Source organism: Bufo gargarizans, chromosome 2 (genome assembly GCF_014858855.1).
Source record: "Bufo gargarizans isolate SCDJY-AF-19 chromosome 2, ASM1485885v1, whole genome shotgun sequence".
Classification (NCBI taxonomy): Eukaryota; Metazoa; Chordata; class Amphibia; order Anura; family Bufonidae; genus Bufo; species Bufo gargarizans.
The window spans coordinates 692640055-692666836 of record NC_058081.1 but is presented as its reverse complement, the minus strand read 5'-3'; the positions used below and the strand labels follow the sequence as shown (position 1 = coordinate 692666836).

The following is a 26782-nucleotide window of genomic DNA, read 5'->3' as shown; positions in this document are numbered from 1 at the left end:
TATGACTTTTACAGTAATTTTACTCCAATAACTGATTTTTTAGGATGGTTAGTGATATGATTATGTACACATGTTATGAACTAATTGTTCTGAATGGGGCCACATTGTCACTATTGCCCGCACAAACAACAAGGAAATTGACCACACATCATTTGTGGAAATCTGCCATCTTGCCAAAAACCCATAGGCAATTTAGAAGAAGGAAAAGCTTCCCGAAAATGATGACACCTTCGGGGCCGATTCCAACTCAGAACCAGCATTTGCTGAAAGGGGCACTTCTAAACTGCCGTTCTGCGGTTAAGAATGCAGCCAACATTTATTATTTGATTTTATCTAATAATCTAGATTATTTGTGCCTAACTGAAACGTGGTTTTCGGAGGGGGTGGATCCTATGTTGGATGAATTGGTCCCCCCCCCCCTTATTCAAAATTCTCCACAAAGACAGGGCCACTAGAGGTGGAGGTGTTGCAATGGTCTTTCGTGAGCATCTAATGATGACAGCCCTTAAGAATGGCTAATTTTTTTAAACTTTTGAACACCTAGCTATCACATGCCAGAAGAGTCCAGAAGAGACCTTCTCTATCTATATTGTCTACCACCCCCCAGATTTAAAAACAGGATTTGATTATGAACTGCTGGAATTGGCCACATCGGCCTTCCTAGATAGTCAAAAGAACATCATTGTGAGCGACATAAATTGTTGGGCCGATGATGTGTCCAACATCCAAACCCAGCAATTATTAACATCTCTTGAGACCATTGGCTTCATGCAGGAGGTGACCTCCCCGACTCACAGGGGCGGCCACATCCTGGACTGGATTCTGACATCCGGGGTGGAGATACAGGTCCAATCCATACATGATCTGGTGTGGACTGATCATAAAAATGTACTTTTTAATCAAACTATCCCCCCTTTAAAAAAAGCTCCCCATTTTCCAGTGAGAGATAAGACTCTCACCCAACAAAGAAATTTGAAAATTCTTAATTTGGAGGAATTTGGCAACAGCTTTAAGGAGAATCTGAATATATATTTATTCCGCTCCATAGAATCCATGGAAGCAAAGCTAACAGCTTTTAATGATTACATAGAGGCTACACTAAACACCTTAGCACCTATGAAACATAAACAGCAACCTCGTCCCCCTAATAAAACCCCGCCTTGGTTCACTGCTGAATTAAGAGAGGATAAAAAGACTACCAGAGCCCTTGAAAGGGCCTGGAGAAAAAATCCCATAGAAGACACCAAAATTAAATACAAAATAAGTATGAGAAAGTACAGAGATAATATTAAAAATACCAAAAGAACATACTACTCAAATAAAATAGGCAATGCGGCTAACAACTCCAGAGAACTTTTCAAAGTGGCTAAAGAACTAGCCAATCCTAGATGTAAGATTGCAACGACGGAGCACTCTCAAGCACTGTGCCAGCAAATGGCCGACTACTTTGCTGAAAAAATTCAGAAACTTAGGGACAATATCCCAACGGTTCATAGGACGGACGAGACACTTTCTTCTTCATTTTCAACCTTACCCTATTCCTTCACAGAATTTCAGCCCATCTCTGAGGAGAGAACGATTGAAATCATTGGAGCTCTTAGATCCTCCTCCTCGCCTCTAGACCCATGCCCGGCGGCCGTGGTGAAGTCCGCCGCGGTTGCAATGGCACCATACATTCGAGACATTATAAATAGTTGCTTTTCCAGCGGTCAGGTACCGGCTATTCTGAAGCAGGCAGTGGTAACACCTCTGCCTAAGAAACCGGCGCTATTTGTGACCGATCTGAGTAACCTTAGACCGATTTCGGGACTGCCGTTCGTTGCAAAGATAGGCGAGAGGGAGGTTGTTGCACAACTGCAGGGATATCTGGAGGCCAATCACATTCTTGACGACTTCCAGTCGGGATTCCGACCCGGAAGGGGTACTGAGACCGCTCTGGTCAATGTCCAGGATGATCTACTGATGGCATTAGACCAGAACGACTCCATGGTCCTAGTCCTTCTGGACCTATCATCCGCTTTTGACACTATTGACCATCAAGTGTTATTGAACTGGTTGAAAGTGGTAGCCGGATTAGATGGAAAGACCTTGGCATGGATGGTCTCATTTCTCCAGGACAGGGTACAACGAGTGAAGCTGGGGGTATTTCACTCAACCGATCTCTCACTGTCCTGTGGAGTACCACAAGGCTCGGCACTATCCCCAGTCTTGTTCAACATCTATCTGAGACCTATTGGCCGACATCATCAGGAGCCACAATCTTCAGTTTCATGTTTATGCGGATGATACACAACTGTATTTTAGGCTTGCCAAAGGAACAGTTGATCAAGTCGATCTGGCCGGATGTCTCTTGGAGATCGATCACTGGATGAGTGCCAATTATCTAAGCTTAATGGCACCAAAACTGAATGTATTACCTTCAGTGACCAGAAAATTACACCCTCAGCACCCCAATGGCCATTGTCTTTTGGACCTGTCCCTGAGACAGCCACCCAGGTCAGGGACTATCGAGGTCAGGGACTTGGGAGTGGTCTTGGACTCCAGATTAACCCTGGCCCCTCAGATAAATCAGGTGGTTAGTACCTGCCACTACCAGCTGAAACTTCTGGGGAGGATTTTAAAATACATCGAATCCCCGCTCAGGAAAGCCTTGGTCGGAGCAGCGATCAGCAGTCGGTTGGACTATTGTAATGCCTTGTACATGGGACTCCCTAAGAAGAACTTGCATAGACTTCAACTTGTGCAGAATGCCGCAGCAAGGCTCCTAACGGGTGTTGCCCGCCGAGAGCATATCACTCCCTCTCTTAATGCCTTGCACTGGCTCCCCGTCCAACAACGGGTGATGTTCAAGATTGGATGCTTCATGCATAGGGTATTCCATGGTGTGGGGCCCTTGTACCTGCGACGTAAATTCACCAGGTACACCTGGTTGAGGACATTGAGGTCTAGTAACTCTGCGAATTTTAACATCCCGCAAGTTAACAAGATCAGACGTGGAGGTAGATCCTTTTCGGCTCAAGGGGCCAGATTTTGGAACCACCTACCTCTGGCCCTGAAAATGATTCCTAGTCTTCTCTCATTCAGACGTGCACTGAAAACCTTACTTTTCAAACAGGCGTTTGATCTTCCTATATAACACTTATTTGGTTTATATAATTTTGGGGATTTTCTTAAATCTTAGTCTATAAATTCACGGTTGGTAATGTTCTTTTATTTTAAAGATACTTTTTCCCCACGTTTATTAAATTGTTTTCATTCACATTCTCTATATCTCGTCCGAACCCTTTGAACCTTGAGATCCCCTACCTTCTTCCCATTTTTCTTGACTCTTCCATTTGATAAGTGCTAGGAAATTGGTCTCTGGAATAGGTGCCTTATTCTCTAGGCCTTTGTGGCCCATGGCAAAGTGTCATACCTTCTTTTTTTCCTTCCTGTTGAATTAGTCAGCTAAGCGCATCGAGGCCCAAAGGGTAAGACTGCGTGTACACAAGACTATACATCATCATCGTCATATTGTAAAACAGGCTTTTTATCTTAAGGGGGTTGTCTCGCCTCAGACATTGGGGGCATATCGCTAGGATATGAAATTGGATTGTAAATTAATGGGAAGTGCACCGCCATCGCTCCATTCACTTCAGTGAGTCTGACGGAAATAGCCGGACGCTGGCTCGGTTATTTTTGGCACTCCCATAGGAATGAATGGAGGGCAGCTGTTCATGCGTGGTGCGCCCTTCTTCACTTTACGGGTTCCATTCTAAAGATAGGTGCAGGTCCCATAGGTGGGACTCGAACCTATCAAACATTGGGGGCATACCGTAACAATATGCCCCCAATGTCTGAGGTGAGACAACCCCTTTAAATCATTCTAGGTGGTCTTTCTTCATTTTCCAGTGGTGTATGTCATTCATGCGCTGGAGGAGACCTGGGAGTTGTAACGCCGGCCATATTACTTGTCATCCAGCTTTCCAAGAAACAGATACAATGAATAAATGCCAAACATTTTGACAGATTAGAACAGTTCAGACGAATTCACCATTAAAATAACTTTATTTGGAAGAAAAATGGTCTTTGACGGGAAACTCCACATTTTAATCGGAAATCATACTATTCCATAGATAAACACTAAAGCTATACATAGGAATAGAGGAATATACACGATATGAACCATTAATTAGCACAAGATACGTAAAGCAAATTGTGAAGAGAATTATGAAAGGGCCTAAAAGTAGAGCTGTCTGTGTTGCCCATAGCAACCAATCACAGCGCAGCTTTCATTTCTTACAGTGCTCTTGGAAAATGAAAGCTGCACTGTCATTGGTTGCTATGGGCAACAAAGGCTTTTTTCATCAGGCATTTGGTCCAGCGTTTGCCAAATGACTCATATTTTCATGTAAAATGTGAAAGGTTGTGGAAAATAGAATTACAGTGTATGTCAGGAGTAAGGAGTAAAACAAAGTTCTCACGAATCTAGTGCTGCTGACCATGGCTACACCTGACGTTTCAGAAACAGTTTTCCGGATTAGTTATCAGTAGATACGATACAGATTTATCACCATTATACGCATTATACTGAGATTTCAGTGATCTGAATATATCAGAGGGTTTCTAGGGAATCACACACTCTGACTGCTGACCCTGGGGTGGTAGGTGGTCACAGTTAAATGGCCATGACAGACCAAGTTGCTCTAACTGTGTCAGACATAGATTCATCGCGTTCAGGCAGACGGAGCGACACGGTTGCAGAGCGCCCCCATCAGGTGAACAACTGGGAAGCAGCAAGGCACACAATAATGGGCGCAAGGCAGGGAAACATGGCAGTTCTTGAAGTATCTGTCAGGGAATAAAACAGCACTGAGTTAGGGTATATATATATACACATACATCTATCTGTCTGTCTGTCTGTCTGTCTGTCTATCTAACCTATCTATCTATCTGCTTTAAGGCTCATGCACACGACCGTTGTAGTTTTGTGGTCCGTTTTTAACGGATCCGTTCTGTATCTGAGGTTTCTGTTTTGTGGCCGCATCCATTCCGTTATGCCACAAAACATATCTGTATGGTTCCGTATGCGATCCTTTTTTTGCGGAAGTTTGTTATCATTACTGTAATGTACTGTAATGTTTGCAAACAGTAAACACATGGGCAAAGTGGGCATGGATCCACAAAATACGGATGACATACGCATGCATTCTGTATTTTTTGCGGACCCATTGACTTGAATGGAGCCACGGACCGTGATTTGCGGACAATAATAGGACATGCACTACTTTTTTGCGGAACTGCCAAGCGGACATATGGAAACGGAATGCAAACGGAGTAATTTCCGTTGTTTTTGCGGACCCATTGAAGGGAATGGTTCCGCATACGGTCCGCAAAAAACCCGGAACGGAGAAGGAAAGAAAATACGTTCGTGTGCATGAGCCCTTAGGAAGAGAAGAGTATTAAAGACTATACGTAAAGGAGAAAAGACATATTATATACAAAAAAGTTTATTTATCTATCTCATAACTATCTTATATCTATCTATATCTATCTATAAAATGTAGATTAATCAGGGAGCACAGCTATAATAAAAATAACTGGAATGCCAGCGGCTGAAAGGCGATCCCTGAACCCCAAAATACAAAAAATAAACAAATTCTGCGCCACTTTCGTGAATGTACGTTTATTTACCCGGTATAATGGAACGTTTCAGTCCTCTCAGTGGGACTATTATCAAGCAGTGGTTACAAAGACCTCATACACATATAAATAATGCCCCGTCATAATGAGGCAATTAAGGTAATCAATTGATCACAGTGATAAGAAGCGTGTAAAAAATAAATTATAAAAATATAACAGCAGCGATACATTCATTAATATATATTCCACATTTTAGGGTACTTTCACACTAGCGTTATTCTTTTCCGGCATAGAGTTCCGTCCTAGGTGCTCAATACCAGAAAAAAAAACGCTTCAGTTTTATTCTAATGCATTCTGAATGGAGAGCAATCCAATCAGAATGTCTTCAGTTCAGTCTTTTTGACTTTTCGGGACAGAGATAATACTGCAGCATGCTGCGGTTTTATCTCCGTCCGAAATTCCGGACCACTTGCCGGAATGCCAGATCCGGCATTTTTTCCCATTTGAAATGCATTAATGCCGGATCCGGCCCCGAGTGTTCTGGCAAAACGGATCCGGCATTGCGGTCTGCACATGCCCAGACTGCAACAAAATTTGAAAAAGAATAAATGTCGGATACGTTTTTCCGGATTAAACCAGAGAGACGGATCCGGCATTTCAATGCATTTGTCAGACGGATCAGGATCCTGATCCATCAGTTGGCATACGTTTTGACGGATCCGGCAGGCAGTTCCGGCGACGGAATCCTCTGCCGCAAGTGTGAAAGTACCCTTATACATACATAAATAAAAAAGTTATGTGCAAATAATGTAGAAAAGTACATGATTAAATGTTAATAGGCTAATTAAAAAAATGTGAGGACAACCAGTGCAAAATAAATATAAAATCACAAAAAACGGGAGAATACTGTTGTACCCAGCATGTATGGAGTAACATGGATACCAGCACGTCTCCAATTACAGACTGCGCACGTCCAAGACTTACTTAGGGTGAAGTGTGAGCGCGTGACGTCCACATGACAAATCACATGATGCTCATGTGATTACAGACGGCAAAAAATTGCCAAAAAACCCGCAGGTCCCGCAAGTACACGAGAGTTGTAACGTGCAGAAGTCATGGGGTCGAGGCTAGACAATCCACTAATAAACAAGTGAATTTGAATAGCATGTCGATAAGTAAATGCCCAATACTTCCAAAAAATTTATAATGTTAAAAATGTATGGATGTCTGAAGGATATTGGCTACAGCCTATGACATAACGTCAGATATGCAAATATGAATTTTCTAGAAAATATAAAAATGTGAATTCCAACCATCCAAATAAAAATAATATATATATTTTTTTTACATATTCATAAACCAAACTAATAATACTAAAAGGGAAATTGAACATTTGGGAAACGATCAAGAGTAAATGAAGATTAAAGGACAAATGGACAACCATGTTCAGCCACCCGTCAGGGAAGCTGAACAACAATTGTCCACAGCAAGAATAAAAATTTAACGGAGTACGTATGCAAAATCATACATACAAGATACCACTGATTTTCTTAACAAACTTGCAATTACTGATATTCCCTCTAATGCCATTCTGGTCTCACTTGATAGTGTGAGCCTCTACACCTCCATAAGACATCAATGTGGTATTAATGTAGTAAAAAGGCTGACTTCTCCACTGATTGTCAGGATTTTATTCTGACACTCTTACATATGATACTAACATCTAATTATTTTCTATTTGGTAAATTTTTTTACCTACAATTGAGGGGGACCACCATGGGGTCCAATGTGGCACCTACGTATGCCAACATGGCGGTCTCCTTCTTGAAGGAGGAATTCATCTATGTGTCGCCCCACTTTAAACATGTGTTGAAGTGGTGGCGATACATAGATGATGGTTTTTTTATTTGGACAGGTTCAGAAGCACAACTTCTTTCTCTTTTTTTGCCTTTCTTAATACCATAGATGAGGACATTAAATTCACACTCAATTATTCTAGGCACGAGCTTCGTTTCTTAGATGCAAAGGTCAAAATACAACAGGGATGTGTCCTGACGGACATTTATGTAAAACCGACGGATCGTAATACGTTATTACGATTTGACAGTGCCCATCCAGGGGCAATGGTCAGATCGCTTCCTTTGAGCCAATTCTTAAGAGCAAAACAAATTGTCAATGATTATCAGTTACTCAATACGACACTGAATAATATGGCTAAAGCATTTAATTCCAGAGGTTTTCCCAGCACAATATTGAATGCCCACCGCACTACTGTTGGATCACACTGTAGGTCTGAGCTTCTGAATAAAAAACATGAGAGGGAACCACCTAAGAGAATCCCTTTAGTGATCACTTATACTGAAGATAGTCATCACATCAGGGATATTGTTAAAAAAACATTGGTCAGTCTTAAACAGTGTACACAATACCATCGAAGAATTTAAGGTTCCTCCTCTTTTATCCTTTAGGAGACCCAACAACTTAAGGGACAAACTTGTCCATACTGATATTGGTCCACAGAAAAAAATAAAACAGAGTTTCCTATATACAAAAGCAATGGGCTGTTTTCCTTGTTTAAACTGTATCAACTGCCGATCTATACACAAAGGCGGTAAATTTATTCATCCGATTACCGCTAATGAATACACTATTAAATTCTATCGGACGTGTGATTCTGCATACGTCATATATGTACTGTGGTGCCCTTGTAAATTATTGTATGTTGGTGAGACAACGCTAGAATTTAAGACTCGTAACCAGCATCGTTACACCATCCGGAAAAAACGGATGGATCTTCCAGTATCTAAACACTTTGTCAATGCCGGTCACAAGGAAGGGGATCTTAAATGTATGATAATCGACCATATTCCAACTCCCCGTAGAGGAGGTGATAGACATATTTTTTTTTTTTAAACGAGAGATGCATTGGATTTTAATACTCAATACTTTGAAAACTGTGGGCCTAAATGTGGAATTTAGACCTTGGATCATGTTTTGATCTGCCTTCCTCTCCCTTGTGGACACTCTCTTTGATAGCTTGCCTTTTGTTTTAGTGTTATATTGTACTCATATATACAGTAAAGACAAAAGTTTGGACCTTCTCATTCAAAGAGTTTTCTTTATTTTCATGACTATGAAAATTGTAGATTCACACTGAAGGCATCAAAACTATGAATTAACACATGTGGAATTATATACATAACAAAAAAGTGTGAAACAACTGAAAATATGTCATATTCTAGGTTTTTCAAAGTAGCCACCTTTTGCTTTGATTACTGCTTTGCACACTCTTGGCATTCTCTTGATGAGCTTCAAGAGGTAGTCACCTGAAATGGTCTTCCAACAGTCTTGAAGGAGTTCCCAGAGATGCTTAGCACTTGTTGGCCCTTTTGCCTTCACTCTGCGGTCCAGCTCACCCCAAACCATCTCGATTGGGTTCAGGTCCGGTGACTGTGGAGGCCAGGTCATCTGGCGCAGCACTCCAACACTCTCCTTCATGGTCAAATAGCCCTTACACAGCCTGGAGGTGTGTTTGGGGTCATTGTCCTGTTGAAAAATAAATGATGGTCCAACTAAACGCAAACCGAATGGAATAGCATGCCGCTGCAAGATGCTGTGATAGCCATGCTGGTTCAGTATGCCTTCAATTTTGAATAAATACCCAACAGTGTCACCAGCAAAGCACCCCCACACCATCACACCTCCTCCATGCTTCACGGTGGGAACCAGGCATGTAGAGTCCATCCGTTCACCTTTTCTGCGTCGCACAAAGACACGGTGGTTGGAACCAAAGATCTCAAATTTGGACTCATCAGACCAAAGCACAGATTTCCACTGGTCTAATGTCCATTCCTTGTGTTCTTTAGCCCAAACAAGTCTCTTCTGCTTGTTGCCTGTCCTTAGCAGTGGTTTCCTAGCAGATATTCTACCATGAAGGCCTGATTCACACAGTCTCCTCTTAACAGTTGTTCTAGAGATGTGTCTGCTGCTAGAACTCTGTGTGGCATTGACCTGGTCTCTAATCTGAGCTGCTGTTAACCTGCGATTTCTGAGGCTGGTGACTCGGAGGAACTTATCCTCCGCAGCAGAGGTGACTCTTGGTCTTCCTTTCCTGGGGCGGTCCGCATGTGAGCCAGTTTCTTTGTAGCGCTTGATGGTTTTTGTCACTGCACTTGGGGACACTTTCAAAGTTTTCCCACTTTTTCCGACTGACTGACCTTCATTTCTTAAAGTAATGATGGCCACTCGTTTTTCTTCACTTAGCTGCTTTTTTCTTGCCATAATACAAATTCTAACAGTCTATTCAGTAGGTCTATCAGCTGTGTACCCACCTGACTTCCCCACAAGGCAACTGATGGTCCCAACCCCATTTATAAGGCAAGAAATCCCACTTATTAAACCTGACAGAGCACACCTGTGAAGTGAAAACCATTTCAGGTGACTACCTCTTGAAGCTCAACAAGAGAATGACAAGAGTGTGCAAAGCAGTAATCAAAGCAAAAGATGGCTACTTTGAAGAACCTAGTATATGACATATTTTCAGTTGTTTCACACTTTTTTGTTATGTATATAATTCCACATGTGTTAATTCATAGTTTTGATGCCTTCAGTGTGAACCTACAATTTTCATAGTCATGAAAATAAAGAAAACTCTTTGAATGAGACATTGATTTTGGTCTGTACATTGATGGTGAACAATGGGATGAATACTACCAGCAAGTTTTTTCCATTATTCCTGAAAATCTACATTTTGGATTTCTGATCATCTGACTACTGCAGATGACATATACAGATGTAGTAGAGTTAACACTCATGCTTTATGAGATGTGTTATCTAAACTAAATGCGTTAAGCAAACACCTTCAATTGCTTTTCAATGGCTTTTGTTTCAAAATAACACAATAAGTTAAGAAATCTGAGTTAAGAGTTTGAGTGTTAACCCTGCTACATCTGTATATATATAAAAATGTTTTTTGTTTATGTATCACTATATGGTGTATTCTTTTCGTCGTATATTTCCTTAAAAAATTGTTTTTGGGGGAGTGGAATTGAGGAATGATCAATTTGGGCTACATTCTTCTATTATACTGACCTGTCTAAATGTGAGTCTCTTGCCGCTACCACGGTGTTACTCTCATTTTACTATGGCATTTATTGTCCCTCGTGCAACTCAATGGCATGGGGGTCAGTAGTGCCTCTTAGGTCAGTGTTTATTCTTACGGTGACCTTTGCATTGAGTGCATCCTGTGTCGGACATCCATAGTGTGACAGCCTATTGCATACGTACTCCATTTAATTTATATTCTTGCTGTGGACACTTGTCCTTCAGCTTCCCTGACGGGTGGCTGAACATGGTTGTCCATTTGTCCTTTAATCTTTATTTACTCTTGATCGTTTCCCAAATGTTTAATTACCTTTTAGTATTATTAGTTTGGTTTATGAATACGTAAAAAAAAAAATATATATTTTATTTGGATAGTTGGAATTCACATTTTTATATTTTCTAGAATATTCATATTTGCATATTTGATGTTATGTCATAGGCTGTAGCCAATATCCTTCAGACATCCATACATTTTTACATGTTTAACATTATATATATTTTTTTTTAAGTAGTGGGCATTTACTTATCGACATGCTATTCAAATTCACTTGTTCATTAGTGGATTGTCTAACCTCGACCACATGACTTCTGCGCGTTACAACTCTCGTGTACGTGCAGGACCTGCGGGTTTTTCGGCAATTTTTTGCCGTCTGTGATCAAATGAGCATCATGTGATTTGTCATGTGGACGTCACGTGCTCACACTTCACCCTAAGTAAGTCTTGGACATTGCAGACGCGCTGGTATCCATGTTACTCCATACACGCTGGGTTCAACAGCATTCTCCCGTTTTGGTGATTTTATATTTTATGCACTGGTTGTCCTCACATTGTTTTTAATTAGCCTATTAACATTTAATCATGTACTTTTCTACATTATTTGCACATCACTTTTTTTTCTGTATGTTTAAAATGTGGAATATATATTAATGAATGTATCACTGCTATTGTATTTTTATAATTTATTTTTTACACACTTCTTATCACTGTGATCAATTGATTGCCTTAATTGCCTCATTATGACGGGGCATTATTTATATGTGTATTGAGCCTCATTGTCTTTGTAACCACTGCTTGAGAATAGTCCCACTGAGAGGACTGAAACGTCGCATTATACCGGGTAAATCAACGTAGATTCACGGAAGTGCCGCAGAATTTGTTTATTTTTTATATCTATCTATAGATAGATCAACAATATTGGATATGTGGGTTCCAACACTAGGCACTATACAGAAACTATACAGTGGATGACACCAGAAGCACAAGGTCCCATCCACAGTGTAGTGGCCGAGCCAGGGTACTGCATTCAAATGAATGGAAGCTGAGCTGCAGTACTCCCGCAGTGGAAATCACACCTTGGATGGATGGATCCTTCCAACCTCTGTAGTTTCCGTCGCCAGCTGCTGCCCGAAAACAGCTGATTAGTGGAGTGCTAGGTGTCAGGCACCAACCAACAGGGGCGGACTGGGAACTAAAAGTGGCCCTGGAAAAAAAGGTAAAAGTGGCCCCATGTTGCAGATAGGTCTAAATTGACAGAAAGTGGGCAACATAATTAGGCAGAACCAACAGAAGTAGGCAGGGCCAGCAATACCATAGTACAGAGCAATATACCACCCCAGCTGTACCAAATACCACAGTGCAGCACAAAATAGTGCTACCTGCACCACAGTATTCAACTGTATTGCTGTCCTGAGGACGTTGATACAGTTGAATTCAGGAGACAATCTAAGGCTGTTGGCCAGATGCATATGAGAGAATCGGATCATTATGTACCCGACTGATGGCCATGAGGAGGGCTTGGGTGACCCTCCTAGGCATCGGCCCACCAGTAAATATTCCAGTAGGGTCTATGGCCAATCCGCCCCGGCCCACCAATCTGATATTGATGACCTTTCCTGAGGATAGGCTACTGGAGAACCTTTTTAAAGTTTGCTGCAACTGTGTACAGTCGTGGCCAAAAGTTTTGAGAATTACATAAATATTGGAAATTGGAAAAGTTGCTGCTTAAGTTTTTATAATAGCAATTTGCATTTCATTGCTGTCATTAAAGGACCTGCTGAGATCATTTCAGTAATCATCTTGTTAACTCAGGTGAGAATGTTGACGAGCACAAGGATGGAGATCATTATGTCAGGCTGACTGGGTTAAAATGGCAGACTTGACCTGTTAAAAGGAGGGTGATGCCTGAAATCATTGTTCTTCCATTGTTAACCATGGTGACCTGCAATGAAACGCGTGCAGCCATCATTGCGTTGCATAAAAATGGCTTCACAGGCAAGGATATTGTGGCTACTAAGATTGCACCTCAATCAACAATTTATAGGATCATCAAGAACTTCAAGGAAAGAGGTTCAATTCTTGTTAAGAAGACTTCAGGGCGACCAAGAAAGTCCAGCAAGCGCCAGGATAGTCTCCTAAAGAGGATTCAGCTGCGGGATCGGAGTGCCACCAGTGCAGAGCTTACTCAGGAATGGCAGCAGGCAGGTGTGAGCGCATCTGCACGCACAGTGAGGCAAAGACTTTTGGAAGATGGCTTGGTGTCAAGAAGGGCAGCAAAGAAGCCACTTCTCTCCAAAAAAACATCAGGGACAGATTGATCTTCTGCAGAAAGTATGGTGAATGGACTGCTGAGGACTGGGGCAAAGTCATATTCTCAGATGAAGCCTCTTTCCGATTGTTTGGGGCATCAGGAAAAAGGCTTGTCCGGAGAAGAAAAGGTGAGCGCTACCATCAGTCCTATGTCATGCCAACAGTAAAGCATCCTGAGACCATTCATGTGTGGGGTTGCTTCTCATCCAAGGGAGTGGGCTCACTCACAATTTTGCCCAAAAACACAGCAATGAATGAAGAATGGTACCAAAACACCCTCCAACAGCAACTTCTTCCAACAATCCAACAACAGTTTGGTGAAGAACAATGCATTTTCCAGCACGATGGAGCACCGTGCCATAGGGCAAAAGTGATAACTTAGTGGCTCGGGTACCAAAACGTTGACATTTTGGGTCCATGGCCTGGAAACTCCCCAGATCTTAATCCCATTGAGAACTTGTGGTCAATCCTCAAGAGGTGGGTGGACAAACAAAAACCCACTAATTCTCACAAACTCCAAGAAGTTATTATGAAAGAATGGGTTGCTATCAGTCAGGAATTGGCCCAGAAGTTGATTGAGAGCATGCCCAGTCGAATTGCAGAGGTCCTGAAAAAGAAGGGCCAACACTGCAAATACTGACTCTTTGCATAAATGTCATGTAATTGTCGATAAAAGCCTTTAAAACGTATGAAGTGCGTGTAATTATATTTCACTACATCACAGAAACAACGGAAACAAAGATCTAAAAGCAGTTTAGCAGCAAACTTTGTGAAAACTAATATTTGTGTCATTCTCAAAACTTTTGGCCACGACTGTATGTAGCATATAAAGTGTCAAGGTAAACTTAACTACATCTGTATGCACTGGGTAAGCTCTCAGGACATTGGGCAAAATGTAGCCAACGTGTAGTCACTGCACTGGCGTCATCTATTTTCCGCCATATCAGGACATTTTCAAGCACGCTCCAGGCACCTCTCGATTATTCTTCAGCTCCTATTTAAAAGGCTGTTAATGGAGCAGAAGGAATAAGCAATGTGGCACAGATCTTAAGAGCATCACGTTTCCAGCTGGCAGTTTCATAAATTGATCCGTTTTACGTCTGACACAGTGAATATGAAATGCCAGCAAGACGAGATCAGTGGTCCGGTGCTGTCCCGGCGGCGCTCTGTCCGCACACTACACCTCCAGCAGCTCTCTACACTCCATTTCCTCCACTTCCTCAGAAAGTGAATGCAGAGCGCTGACATCAATGAAGTGAAATGTTACTTCTACGGACAGAGGTTTTCCTCCTGGCTACAGGACGGCACAGGAGGTGTCTCTGTTCTGCTGCATTAAACGCCGTTTTCTACAGTTTTATTCCCAGTAAAAGTTCAAATCCCAAAAAAGAAAAATGTACACACAATTTAAAAAACCTTGACAAATCTGTTTGACAATGGAGTAACGAGTAACCACAAAGATAGCAAAACTAGGAATGGGCCTCACAATGACCACATTCAGCAGTTAGTTCATAATTATTTTGAAGTAGCAATAGAGGCAAAATGCACACAGTGATGTCAAAGAACAGGAAGTGCAAACAGTGATGTCATAGCATATAAATAATGCATACAATGATGTTACAGCACAGGAATAAAGCACACAGTGATGTCACGTCACAGGAATAATGTAGATAGTGGTTGCACAGCACAGGACTAATGCATACAGCAATGGCAGAACACAGGGAGCATGCACACAGTTTTGTCACAGTACAGGAAGCATGCACAAAAATGTTTCAGTACAGAAATAATGCACACAATGATGTCACAGCACAGGGATATTAAACACATTGATGTCACAGTACAGGGATAATATACACAGTGATGTCACAGCACAGGGATAATATACACAGTGATGTCACAGCACAGGGATAATATACACAGTGATGTCACAGTACAGGGATAATATACACACAGTAATGTCACAGTACAGGGATAATATACACACAGTGATGTCACAGTACAGGGATAATACACACAGTGATGTCACAGCACAGGGATAATATACACAGTGATGTCACAGTACATGGATAATATACACAGTAATGTCACAGCACAGGGATAATATACACAGTGATGTCACAGCACAGGGATAATATACACAGTGATGTCACAGTAGAGGGATAATGTACACAGTGATGTCACAGCACAGGGATAATATACACAGTGATGTCACAGTACAGGGATAATATACACAGTGGTGTCACAGTACAGGGATAATATACACAGTGATGTCACAGTACAAGGATAATACACACAGTGATGTCACAGCACAGGGATAATACACACAGTGATGTCACAGTACAGGGATAATACACACAGTGATGTCACAGTACAAGGATAATACACACAGTGATGTCACAGCACAGGGATAATACACACAGTGATGTCACAGTACAGGGATAATATACACAGTAATGTCACAGCACAGGGATAATATACACAGTTATGTCACAGCACAGGGATAATATACACAGTTATGTCACAGTACAGGGATAATATACACAGTGATGTCACAGTACATGGATAATAAACACAGTGATGTCACAGTACAGGGATAATATACACAGTGATGTCACAGTACAGGGATAATATACACAGTGATGTCACAGTACAAGGATAATATACACAGTGATGTCACAGTACAGGGATAATACACACAGTGATGTCACAGTACAGAGATAATATACACACAGTGATGTCACTGTACAGGGATAATAAATACAGTGATGTCACAGAACAGGGATAATATACACAGTGATGTCACAGTACAGAGATAATATACACAGTGATGTCACAGTACATGGATAATGCACACAGTGATGTCACAGTACAGGGATAATATACACAGTGATGTCACAGAACATGGATAATAAACACAGTGATGTCACAGTACAGGGATAATACACACAGTGATGTCACAGCACAGGGATAATATACACACAGTGATGTCACAGCACAGGGATAATATACACAGTGATGTCACAGTACAAGGATAATATACACAGTGATGTCACAGTACAGGGATAATATACACAGTGATGTCACAGCACAGGGATAATATACACAGTGATGTCACAGTACAGAGATAATATACACAGTGATGTCACAGCACAGGGATAATATACACAGTGATGTCACAGCACAGGGATAATATACACAGTGATATCACAGCACAGGAATAATATACACAGTGATGTCACAGCACAGGGATAATATACACAGTGATGTCACAGCACAGAGATAATACACACAGTGATGTCACAGTACAGGGATAATATACACAGTGATGTCACAGTACAGGGATAACATACACAGTGATGTCACGTCACAGGAATAATGTAGATAGTGGTTGCACAGCACAGGACTAATGCATACAGCAATGGCAGAACACAGGGAGCATGCACACAGTTTTGTCACAGTACAGGAAGCATGCACAAAAATGTTTCAGTACAGAAATAATGCACACAATGATGTCACAGCACAGGGATATTAAACACATTGATGTCACAGTACAGGGATAATATACACAGTGATGTCACAGCACAGGGATAATATACACAGTGATGTCACAGCACAGGGATAATATACACAGTGATGTCACAGTACAGGGATAATATACACACAGTAATGTCACAGTACAGGGATAATATACACACAGTGATGTCACAGTACAGGGATAATACACACAGTGATGTCACAGCACAGGGATAATATACACAGTGATGTCACAGTACATGGATAATATACACAGTAATGTCACAGCACAGGGATAATATACACAGTGATGTCACAGCACAGGGATAATATACACAGTGATGTCACAGTAGAGGGATAATGTACACAGTGATGTCACAGCACAGGGATAATATACACAGTGATGTCACAGTACAGGGATAATATACACAGTGGTGTCACAGTACAGGGATAATATACACAGTGATGTCACAGTACAAGGATAATACACACAGTGATGTCACAGCACAGGGATAATACACACAGTGATGTCACAGTACAGGGATAATACACACAGTGATGTCACAGTACAAGGATAATACACACAGTGATGTCACAGCACAGGGATAATACACACAGTGATGTCACAGTACAGGGATAATATACACAGTAATGTCACAGCACAGGGATAATATACACAGTTATGTCACAGCACAGGGATAATATACACAGTTATGTCACAGTACAGGGATAATATACACAGTGATGTCACAGTACATGGATAATAAACACAGTGATGTCACAGTACAGGGATAATATACACAGTGATGTCACAGTACAGGGATAATATACACAGTGATGTCACAGTACAAGGATAATATACACAGTGATGTCACAGTACAGGGATAATACACACAGTGATGTCACAGTACAGAGATAATATACACACAGTGATGTCACTGTACAGGGATAATAAATACAGTGATGTCACAGAACAGGGATAATATACACAGTGATGTCACAGTACAGAGATAATATACACAGTGATGTCACAGTACATGGATAATGCACACAGTGATGTCACAGTACAGGGATAATATACACAGTGATGTCACAGAACATGGATAATAAACACAGTGATGTCACAGTACAGGGATAATACACACAGTGATGTCACAGCACAGGGATAATATACACACAGTGATGTCACAGCACAGGGATAATATACACAGTGATGTCACAGTACAAGGATAATATACACAGTGATGTCACAGTACAGGGATAATATACACAGTGATGTCACAGCACAGGGATAATATATACAGTGATGTCACAGTACAGAGATAATATACACAGTGATGTCACAGCACAGGGATAATATACACAGTGATGTCACAGCACAGGGATAATATACACAGTGATATCACAGCACAGGAATAATATACACAGTGATGTCACAGCACAGGGATAATATACACAGTGATGTCACAGCACAGAGATAATACACACAGTGATGTCACAGTACAGGGATAATATACACAGTGATGTCACAGTAAAGGGATAATATGCACAGGGTAATGCACAGTGAAGTGACCATGATATTCTAATGACCACTATAATATCAAGGAATAACGAACACAGAAAAGATCACCATGTACAGTGACATTGCAGTGTAGGAAAAAAAAAAAAAAAGACGGTGATGTCACATGCAGGTATAATGCACATATGATGTCACAGCAGTCAGTGATGATGCATACAGCCGGGTAAACATTGGGCTCCATAGTAAAACACTAGACCACCACATTCAAATTTTACACGCAACCTTCCATAATCATCATTGATAATCATCACTAACTGCACCTTCCCATGTGTAGGGTTGGGTACCCTTAGTTGTCTGACCCCATAGACACTGTTTTGCCCGCTACCCTGGCAGTCATGCCCATGCTATTGGACCTGCACAATTATTTCTAGGATGAAAGCTGGAAATGTTCTGTAGAAATGATCCCAATTTCCAGTATTTTGAGCAGACAATGCTTCATTCCAATCTAGAAATTACAATATAAGGACTTTACCTGATAACCTTTCATTTGCTCGCTGATCGCTGGCTGCTCGAGAAGAGAAACCCAGAGATTTGGGAACACAGTGAGAGAGTAAGACAGGCCCTGGCACAGAGGAACCTTTAGTGGCTGGCAGGGGTTCTCTACGGGAGTACAAAAAAAGTGATTACGTGAAAAGCGGCTTACAACTGTCGTATATAACATAAAAGAGGGTCAGATTAAATATACTTTTGCAACCATTTATTATTCCTCATTTACTATTACTATTCAACATTTCCTATTACTTTGTGCATGCAGCTCCTATACGGACACTTGTGTATCCATGACTACCGTAAAACATACAGACTTCAGTGGACCGATCCTGTGGGGGTGATGTGTTACTCCTTTCCCATTTATCTTCCATCTCTTCTTGCTAATCAGGTGTGTAGGATTTGTTTGTAGTCTGTAACCATGGAGACACATTGATCTGCTTTGGAACTGCATATACAAAACAGTAGGATCATTTTCATCAAGATTATTTGTAAAGTTGTTTACATTTTTTTTATTTTTTATCTTACAATCATAATTAGTGATAAGCAAATAATTCAAAAATTTGATTTGGCTGCTTCTCCAGCCGGGCCGTCGCGAGCAAATAGATCATGAAAGTATGATTTATTTATTTTATTACACTATTTCAAGTTAAATTGATTCTCTACCATGAAGTCACGAAGAAATTCGGCTTTGCGGAAAATCAAATTTATCTTGAAATTCGGATTGAAATTTGTGGACTTCAATTTGCTCAATGCTAATAATAACAGTGAAAATGGTCCCAAAAGAGCTTGTAGATTATATAATGGAAGATATTTAATGTCATACTTTAAGGGCTTGTGCAAGGAAGGGGGAGGGGTGATTAGCAACCCCCACCCCACTTTACTGGTACAGAGATTACTTACCTGCTTCCCAATGACTGCTCCCTGCACCTTCTCCAGGCCTGTGATGCTCCGAAGGGCTTCCTCATCTGGTTTCACACCACCTGCAGCCAATCGCTGGCTGTTGAGGTGACTGCCAAATGGCCACATGACGCGATGGGGGATTGGCGATGTCAAACTGGATGTTTATATAGTGGGGGCCCAGCCAAGCATGGCAGGCCTGAACGAGAAGGATCGGGGAGCCAGCGCCGGGAAGTAATATTCTCTTGTGAGCTCCCAGGCTGTGTTAAGCTTGGGAGCTCTTGACTGGAGGGCATAGGGTAGTTAAGGGGTTAAAGTGAAGGCGGCAGGGGGCGGATCCTCATTGTCTGTGAGTGGGTCACTCTGCTGCTGAGCAATATTTAGGGTCCATTCACACGTCCGCAAAATGGGTCCACATCCGGTCCGCAATTTTGCGGAACAGGTGCGGACCCATTCATTTTCAATGGGGTCAGGCTGGTTGGCTCCTTTATTGGAGTCTGGTGCGACGGAGTGCACAGTGGCCCCACAGGTGGTCGCATCTGTAATGACCCAGAGTGCCATTACCACTCCGTACCCCGCTACTGTCTCCTATGGGCTAACACAGTGTCATCTTATGCATTTATTGCAGGTCCACTACAATGTGCATTGCTATTTCTATGTAACTGCTAATGTTCATGTAATGTACCTGGTTCACCAGAAGGTGGCAGCAAGCATGGCAGAGCTACATTTGCAGAGGATGAAACCTTCTTTCCATTCTCTTTTCTCCGTCTAAGGAGGGTTTAGTTAGTTAGAGGTCAGTGGAGAGTACCCCCTGCTTGGGGAAGGAAGCTGGTCCCCGTCCCTGCTGGACGTGTCCTGCCTAGGCCAACTAGAGCACCTTTAGCTCTGCTGGACAAAGAGGCCAAAGCCTGAAGCCTGGAGGTATAGATTCCCTGGTATTAATCTAGAGACAGACTGCAGAGAGAAGTTGCAGCATAAAGAAAGAAGCAAAGTTATACAGTAAGCCTGTTAGTACAGCAGAGCCAGAGAGAAACAGATGTAGCAGAGTTTGTTTTCATGACAGAGTTAATGCTAACGCCTTCTGGGAACCAAGACTAAGCTTGAAACTGTTGGAGAGACGTTTATTCAAGTAAAGCTGTTATTGAACTTCATCATAAGGTCTGGACTCAATTATTAACCCTATTTGCTCTGCTTCGGACGACAACACCTGGGATCCAGCGTATGCGGGTAGGAGCACCGTGACACGTGCACAAAACATAAAGGGACATTTAGGCCACCCTATACCACTCTGGCATTCCTACACTTGGGTACCATCTACTATATCACTAAAAAGGGGCCTGGTGCCCTTGCTGCTTCACTGCAACTGGCGTCATGAAAAACATTTGCTTTAAAGGACCCATGGCCGTTGCTGTGCGTCACACATCTCCCAGCACAAGGCCTGTTAGGCCGTCCTGCAACTCTTTCTCCTTCGGTGCAGAGAAAGAGGAGCAGAGCTCCCTCTTGTATCCCTGCCACTAGGCTAGCTAGGTGGTTCGGGAGAAAACAGTCTGCAGCTCCTGCTGTTCCAGCCTCTTTGCTCCCTGGGCTCCTCAAGTGGCTTCCCTTGCCGTTCTGCCCGCATCTGCTATTGGGGCTGCAGTTACAACTAGTGGCCAGCAGTTGACAGTGACTTTGACAGTGCTGAGAATATGTTTGAGGCCTCACGCACATGGCCGTTGTTTTGGTCCGCATCCGAGCCGCAGTTTTGGTGGCTCGGATGCGGACCCATTCACCTCAATGGGGCTGCAAAAGATGCGGACAGTACTCCGCGTGCTGTCCGCATCCGTTGCTCCGTTCCATGGCCCTGCAAAAAAAATATAACCTGTCCTGTTCATGTCCGCGCTTTGCGGACAAAAATAGGCAGTTATATTAAAGGCTGTCCGTGCCATTCCGCAAATTGCGGAATGCACATGGACGCCATCCGTGTTTTGCGGATCGGCGATTTGCGGACCGCAAAACACACAAAGGTCGTGTGCATGAGGCCTGAGGCTGATATAATTCCAGACACTTCTCAGCGGGCTCATGTTGATGTCCCTATTGATGGTAGGTGCGTAGTTAGTAGACGGGAATCCATGGCAAGCGATTATCATTGCGGCCGCCATCGCACGCCATCCTCCTCTAGCTTTTACGGACGCTCCCAGAGGCGACACAGCCGGCCATTTAGGTCGCATGGTTGCAGCAGGGAGTCTTACAGACGCCGCTTGCTTAGAAGCCGCAGTAACAGGCGGTCCTGCAGTTCCCACAGAAGACGCACGGTCTCGCCTTCATCATACTCCAGCGTGGACAGTGGTGATAGGCAATATAAGCACACACAGCGGAGACGGGAAGGAAGGCGCGTGTCTGACAGCCAGATGCCCGTTACCGATATGACGACACCAGCAGTAGTGGCTTCCACGGCTCTACTACAGTCTCCTACTCCAGTCCATGATGTTCCGTTGGTGACTCCTCTGGTTGAGTTGGCTTGCAAGCAAGCATGGACAGATGCTTCTGGTGGCAATAGCGGTCATATGTTAGACGTATTAAAACTAGGGATGAGCGAATCGACTTAGGATGAAACATCCAAAGTCAATTCGCATAAAACTTTGTTTTAATACTGTACAGAGCGAGCTCTTTGTACAGTATTAGAATGTATTGGCTCCGATGAGCCGAAGTTATTACCTCGTGGTACCTTGGAACCGAACCCGAGTTTGGGAAATGTCTTTTTCCAGTATAAATCAATTTCTGAAGTTATTATGTGAAGTCTCGCGAGTTGCAAAAACGTTTCGGATTTGGATTCAGGTTTTTGCGGTTATAGCTAGTATATTCAGCCAAAACCGCCCGGAAAAAGCATTTTAATTATTTACTTATATAGACACAATTTATTCTGCTTATACGTTGCATGGTGGCACGGCATGGTGGAGGTATGACGAGGAGTTCAGGAGGCGCCTGGCCTTGCGGCCAGATGTCAGTTGGGCCGCTAAGGCCACGGACATGTATATACAGTCCATGCTGGAGCAAAAACAACCCTCACCCTTTCTGTCTTCTTGGGCTGCGGTCCAGCATGCGGCAGGAGGACGACCTGCTGGTTCTTTAATGAAGGCCACTGCCGTTTCATTACAACATGTAAATTCCGGCATGAGTGCTCTCTATGCGGAGGCTCCCACTCAGTCATACAGTGTTTTAAGAAAATAAAGTTCCTTTCCAGACCATCAGGCTCTAAGTCAGAGAACGCCAGTAAACGTCCTAGAGGTGCAACAGTGGCTCGACCAATACCCCCGGAAGCAAGAAGCCGCCATGCTCCTTGAAGGTTTTACGGTCGGCTTTTATATACCACATGTTCATAGTCACACAGTTGTTTTTTCACCTAATTTGAAATCGGTTTTGGAACACCCGGAAGTGGCACAAGTTAGACAAAGAAGTGAAACTTGGTCGGATTTTTAGAACCACCATTAGAAAACCTTCGGATTTCTGTCCTAGGTTTGGTGCCTAAGGCCTCTTTCACACGAGTGTGACGGATTAGGTCCGGATGCGTTCAGTAAAACTCGTACCATTTTGCAGGCAAGTTCAGTCAGTTTTGTCTGCGATTGCGTTCAGTTTTTTCCGCGCGGGTGCAATACGTTTTGATGTGTTGTTCACGCATGTGATAAAAAACTGATGGTTTACAAACAACATCTCCTAGCAACCATCAGTGAAAAACGCATTGCATCAGCACTTGCTTGCGGATGCAATGCATTTTTCACTGAAGACCCATTCACTTCTATGGGGCCAGGGCTGCGTGAAAAACGCAGAATATAGAACATGCTGCGTTTTTTACGCAACACAGAACTGAAGCGTAAAAAAAAACGCTCCAGTAGACAGACTTATTGAAATGAATGGGTCAGGATTCAGTGCGGGTGCTATGCGTTCACGTCACGCATTGCACCCGCGTGGAAAACTTGCTTGTGTGAAAGGGGCCTAAGAAAGAAAAGGGTAAATTCCACATGATTCATCACTTGTCATTCCCGGCAGATGACAAGTGACGCAATTGCTCCAGAGGAGTCTGGGGTGTCTTACATGTCCTTTAACGGGGTCGCTCTGTTGATTTAAGGTGGGCCCTCATGCATTACTTGCAAAATCGGACATTGAATCCGCGTTTAGACTTCTCCTGGTCCGGGTGGACTGTTTTCAATTGCTAGGTTGCTACCTAAACGGTTTCTATTAAGTTGACATGTGCCTTCCAATGGGCTGTTCTATTTCTTGTCGCTTGTCGGCCTGCTCTCAGGGCTGTGGTGCGGTTTTTGGCGATCATTGGTCAGCTGCCTTGTCAGTGGGTTGCTTTGGGTTTGGCTAGAAACCTTACGTTATTGGAGTTGTGGCAATTGAAATTTGGGGTCACCTAATGAAAAATAAACAAATCGATTTTTGGTCAGATAATGATGGCGCAGTAGTAGCAATCAATGAATTGACATCATCTTTTTTGACGGTGCTTGCGTTGCTTTGACATTTGGTGTTGAAATGCTTATCTTTTAATGTGGTTTTTAACCCCTTAGGGACCACCCATACGCCTTTTTACGGCGGTCACTAAGGGGCCTTAGGCTGGACCACCGCTTTTTTTATGGCGGCCCAGTCTAAGCGCTGCATGGGTCGCCCGGGGAGCGGGGACCCGGCTCTCACATGAGAGCTGTGGCCCTGCTCTAAAAGCCAGGACCGGCAGGAGTGCAGATCCGGGCTGTTTAACACTTTACATGCTGCAGGCAATGGCGCCTGCCGCATGTAAAGTGCTGACAGAGGGAGCAGACTCACTCTGTCTCCCATCGGCACCCCACAAATGTGATTTCGGGTTCCCGATGTGTGTGAAGGCTGCCTGGGGTCTAATGTAGGACCAAGACCAGCCTTAAAGGGGTTATCCGAGTTATTTTTTTTGTTCTTTCTATGTTCCTAAGCAAATGTAACAGCTTTCCAATTCACTCACTTTATCTGCAGTGGCTGGTCTCAGATTTCACTGAGGGTCACATGACCTGTGATGTCAGCTTCTCTCCCTGCTCTGATAAAGGTCCTTTACAAGCCTGTAAACTAGAAGTCACTGTGCTGGCCACGCCCCCTTCACTGCCGTCTACTCTCTGCTAGGATTCTTAACCCTTTCAGATGCACAGCTCTGCAGGCAGGGACAATTCTGGGCACTGGAGCTGATATACTAGAGAGAACATTACACAAGAAGGTAGGGGGAAGATCCTGTGTGTATTAGCAGTGTCATTATACAGGTGGGACATGTAGTCCTACACATGCAACATGCTGCAGAGTCTCCCAGCACTCAGGGCAGCTCTTGTATCCACTCCCTTACCAGTGTCATTATACAGCTGGGACTTGTAGTCCTACACATACAACATGCTGCAGAGTCTTCCAGCAGGCAGACATGTCACTCAGGGCAGCACTTGTATTCACTCCCTTAGCAGAGCAGGGGAGGGGCAGAGATTGTTTTTATTGCATGCAAACAAAGGCCCAGAAAAGAACCAGGGAAATGAGGAAAAATATATATTTTTTTGCATAAAACTTGCTTAGCTCAGTTATATATCAGATTTTCAGTGCTATATTATTTTAAGTAATTTGCAGCAGGCTGCGCCACTTTGGCGCAGCCTGCTGGTCAATGTCAGATTAGCATTGCCATTAAAATGCAAGGCACTATAGGGATAGTGCGATGCATTTTAAAAGCAATCAAAAAGCTGTCTGTTACATAGTATAAATTACGCTTTTTTTTCCATAGAAAATACGCTAATTGCAACAAAAAAAAATCTTCTCCATATGTTTGGTATCGCCGTGTCCGTAGACAACCTGGACTACATAAATATCACATAAATTATCCTCTACGGTGAACGCCGTAAAAAAAAAAAAAAAAAGACACAATTGCTAATCTATTATTAGTTGCCACCGAAAAAAGCGAACAAAAAGCGCCATTTACTCCAAAATAATACCAATGAAAAATATAAGTCGTCCCAAAAAAATCAAGCCCTCACACAACTCCATAGAAAGAAAAGTAAAAAAGTAATGGGTCTTGGGAAGTGGCAATCCAAAAACATTTTTTTCTTTAAAAAAAAGGGGTTTTATTGCAAAAAAGTAGTAAAACGTAAAAAAACTATATATATTTCATATCACTGTAATCGTAGTGACCCAGAGAATAAAGATATTATGTTATTTATACCGAAAAAATTAACGCTGTAAAATTAATAACGTAAAAACGCAGTGGCAGTATTGCTGTTTTTCCCACCTCCCTCCCAGAAAGAGTTAATAAAAGTTAATCAGAAAGTTATGTGTACCCCAAAATGGCACCATTAAAAACTACAACTTGTCCCGCAAAAAACAAGCCCTCATAAAGCTATATAGACTGAAAAATAAAAAAATTGTAGCTCTTGGAACGCGACAATGAAAAAAGGAAGAAAAACGCTTGGTCAGTAAGGCCCAAAACAGGCTGGTCACTAATGGGTTAAATACTAAGCATGTTCTTGGTAATTCTAATGTTGTTGCGCTCTGTCTCGTTTCCAGTGGCATAGTTTCAGGGAACATCTGCCGTCTGCAGACCAGGAGGGTTACCCTTGCCCGTCCTGCCTGTGGGAACTGCCGGTAAATTTGTATTCGAAGGTCAAAAACTGATGTTTACAGCAACGGCGAATGGTTATCGATTGCGAAAATCGACGGCCCTCTATGCCCGGTTTCATGCATACGGGAATATATGTTTGTGCGTTCCTTAGTCCCTTGTTTTTTAATGCACGACGATGGTTCTCCATTGACAAAATACCAGTTTGTGTCGATTTTCAAGCAGGCTTTCACCTTCTGAATTCGGGTCACATTCTTTCCGGATCGGGGCGGCGACGGTCGCGGAGGTGCAGGTAAAACAGATCGGTCGATGGAAATCTGATTGTTACCGTCGTTATATTCGTCCTAATTTACTTACTTGATTGTTTTCTTTTGTTTACATGTCATAGAAGACCGGCTGTGTGGCTTTT

At 42.6% G+C, this 26782-nt stretch overlaps 1 protein-coding gene across 1 annotated transcript in view; it reads right to left on the bottom strand.

Annotated features, from left to right (window-relative positions):
* Nucleotides 1-4284: 4284 nt before the first annotated feature.
* The window catches only part of LOC122926313 (membrane frizzled-related protein), an 85436-nt gene continuing 62938 nt past the window's right edge, over nucleotides 4285-26782 (bottom strand). Inside the window, exons 13-14 of the mRNA XM_044277686.1 lie at nucleotides 18874-19001; nucleotides 4285-4830 (exon numbers count right to left, since the gene is read on the bottom strand). Of these exons, the coding sequence (XP_044133621.1) occupies nucleotides 4606-4830; nucleotides 18874-19001 (353 nt within the window). The 3' untranslated portion in view covers nucleotides 4285-4605. The remainder of the gene's footprint in view (nucleotides 4831-18873; nucleotides 19002-26782) is intronic.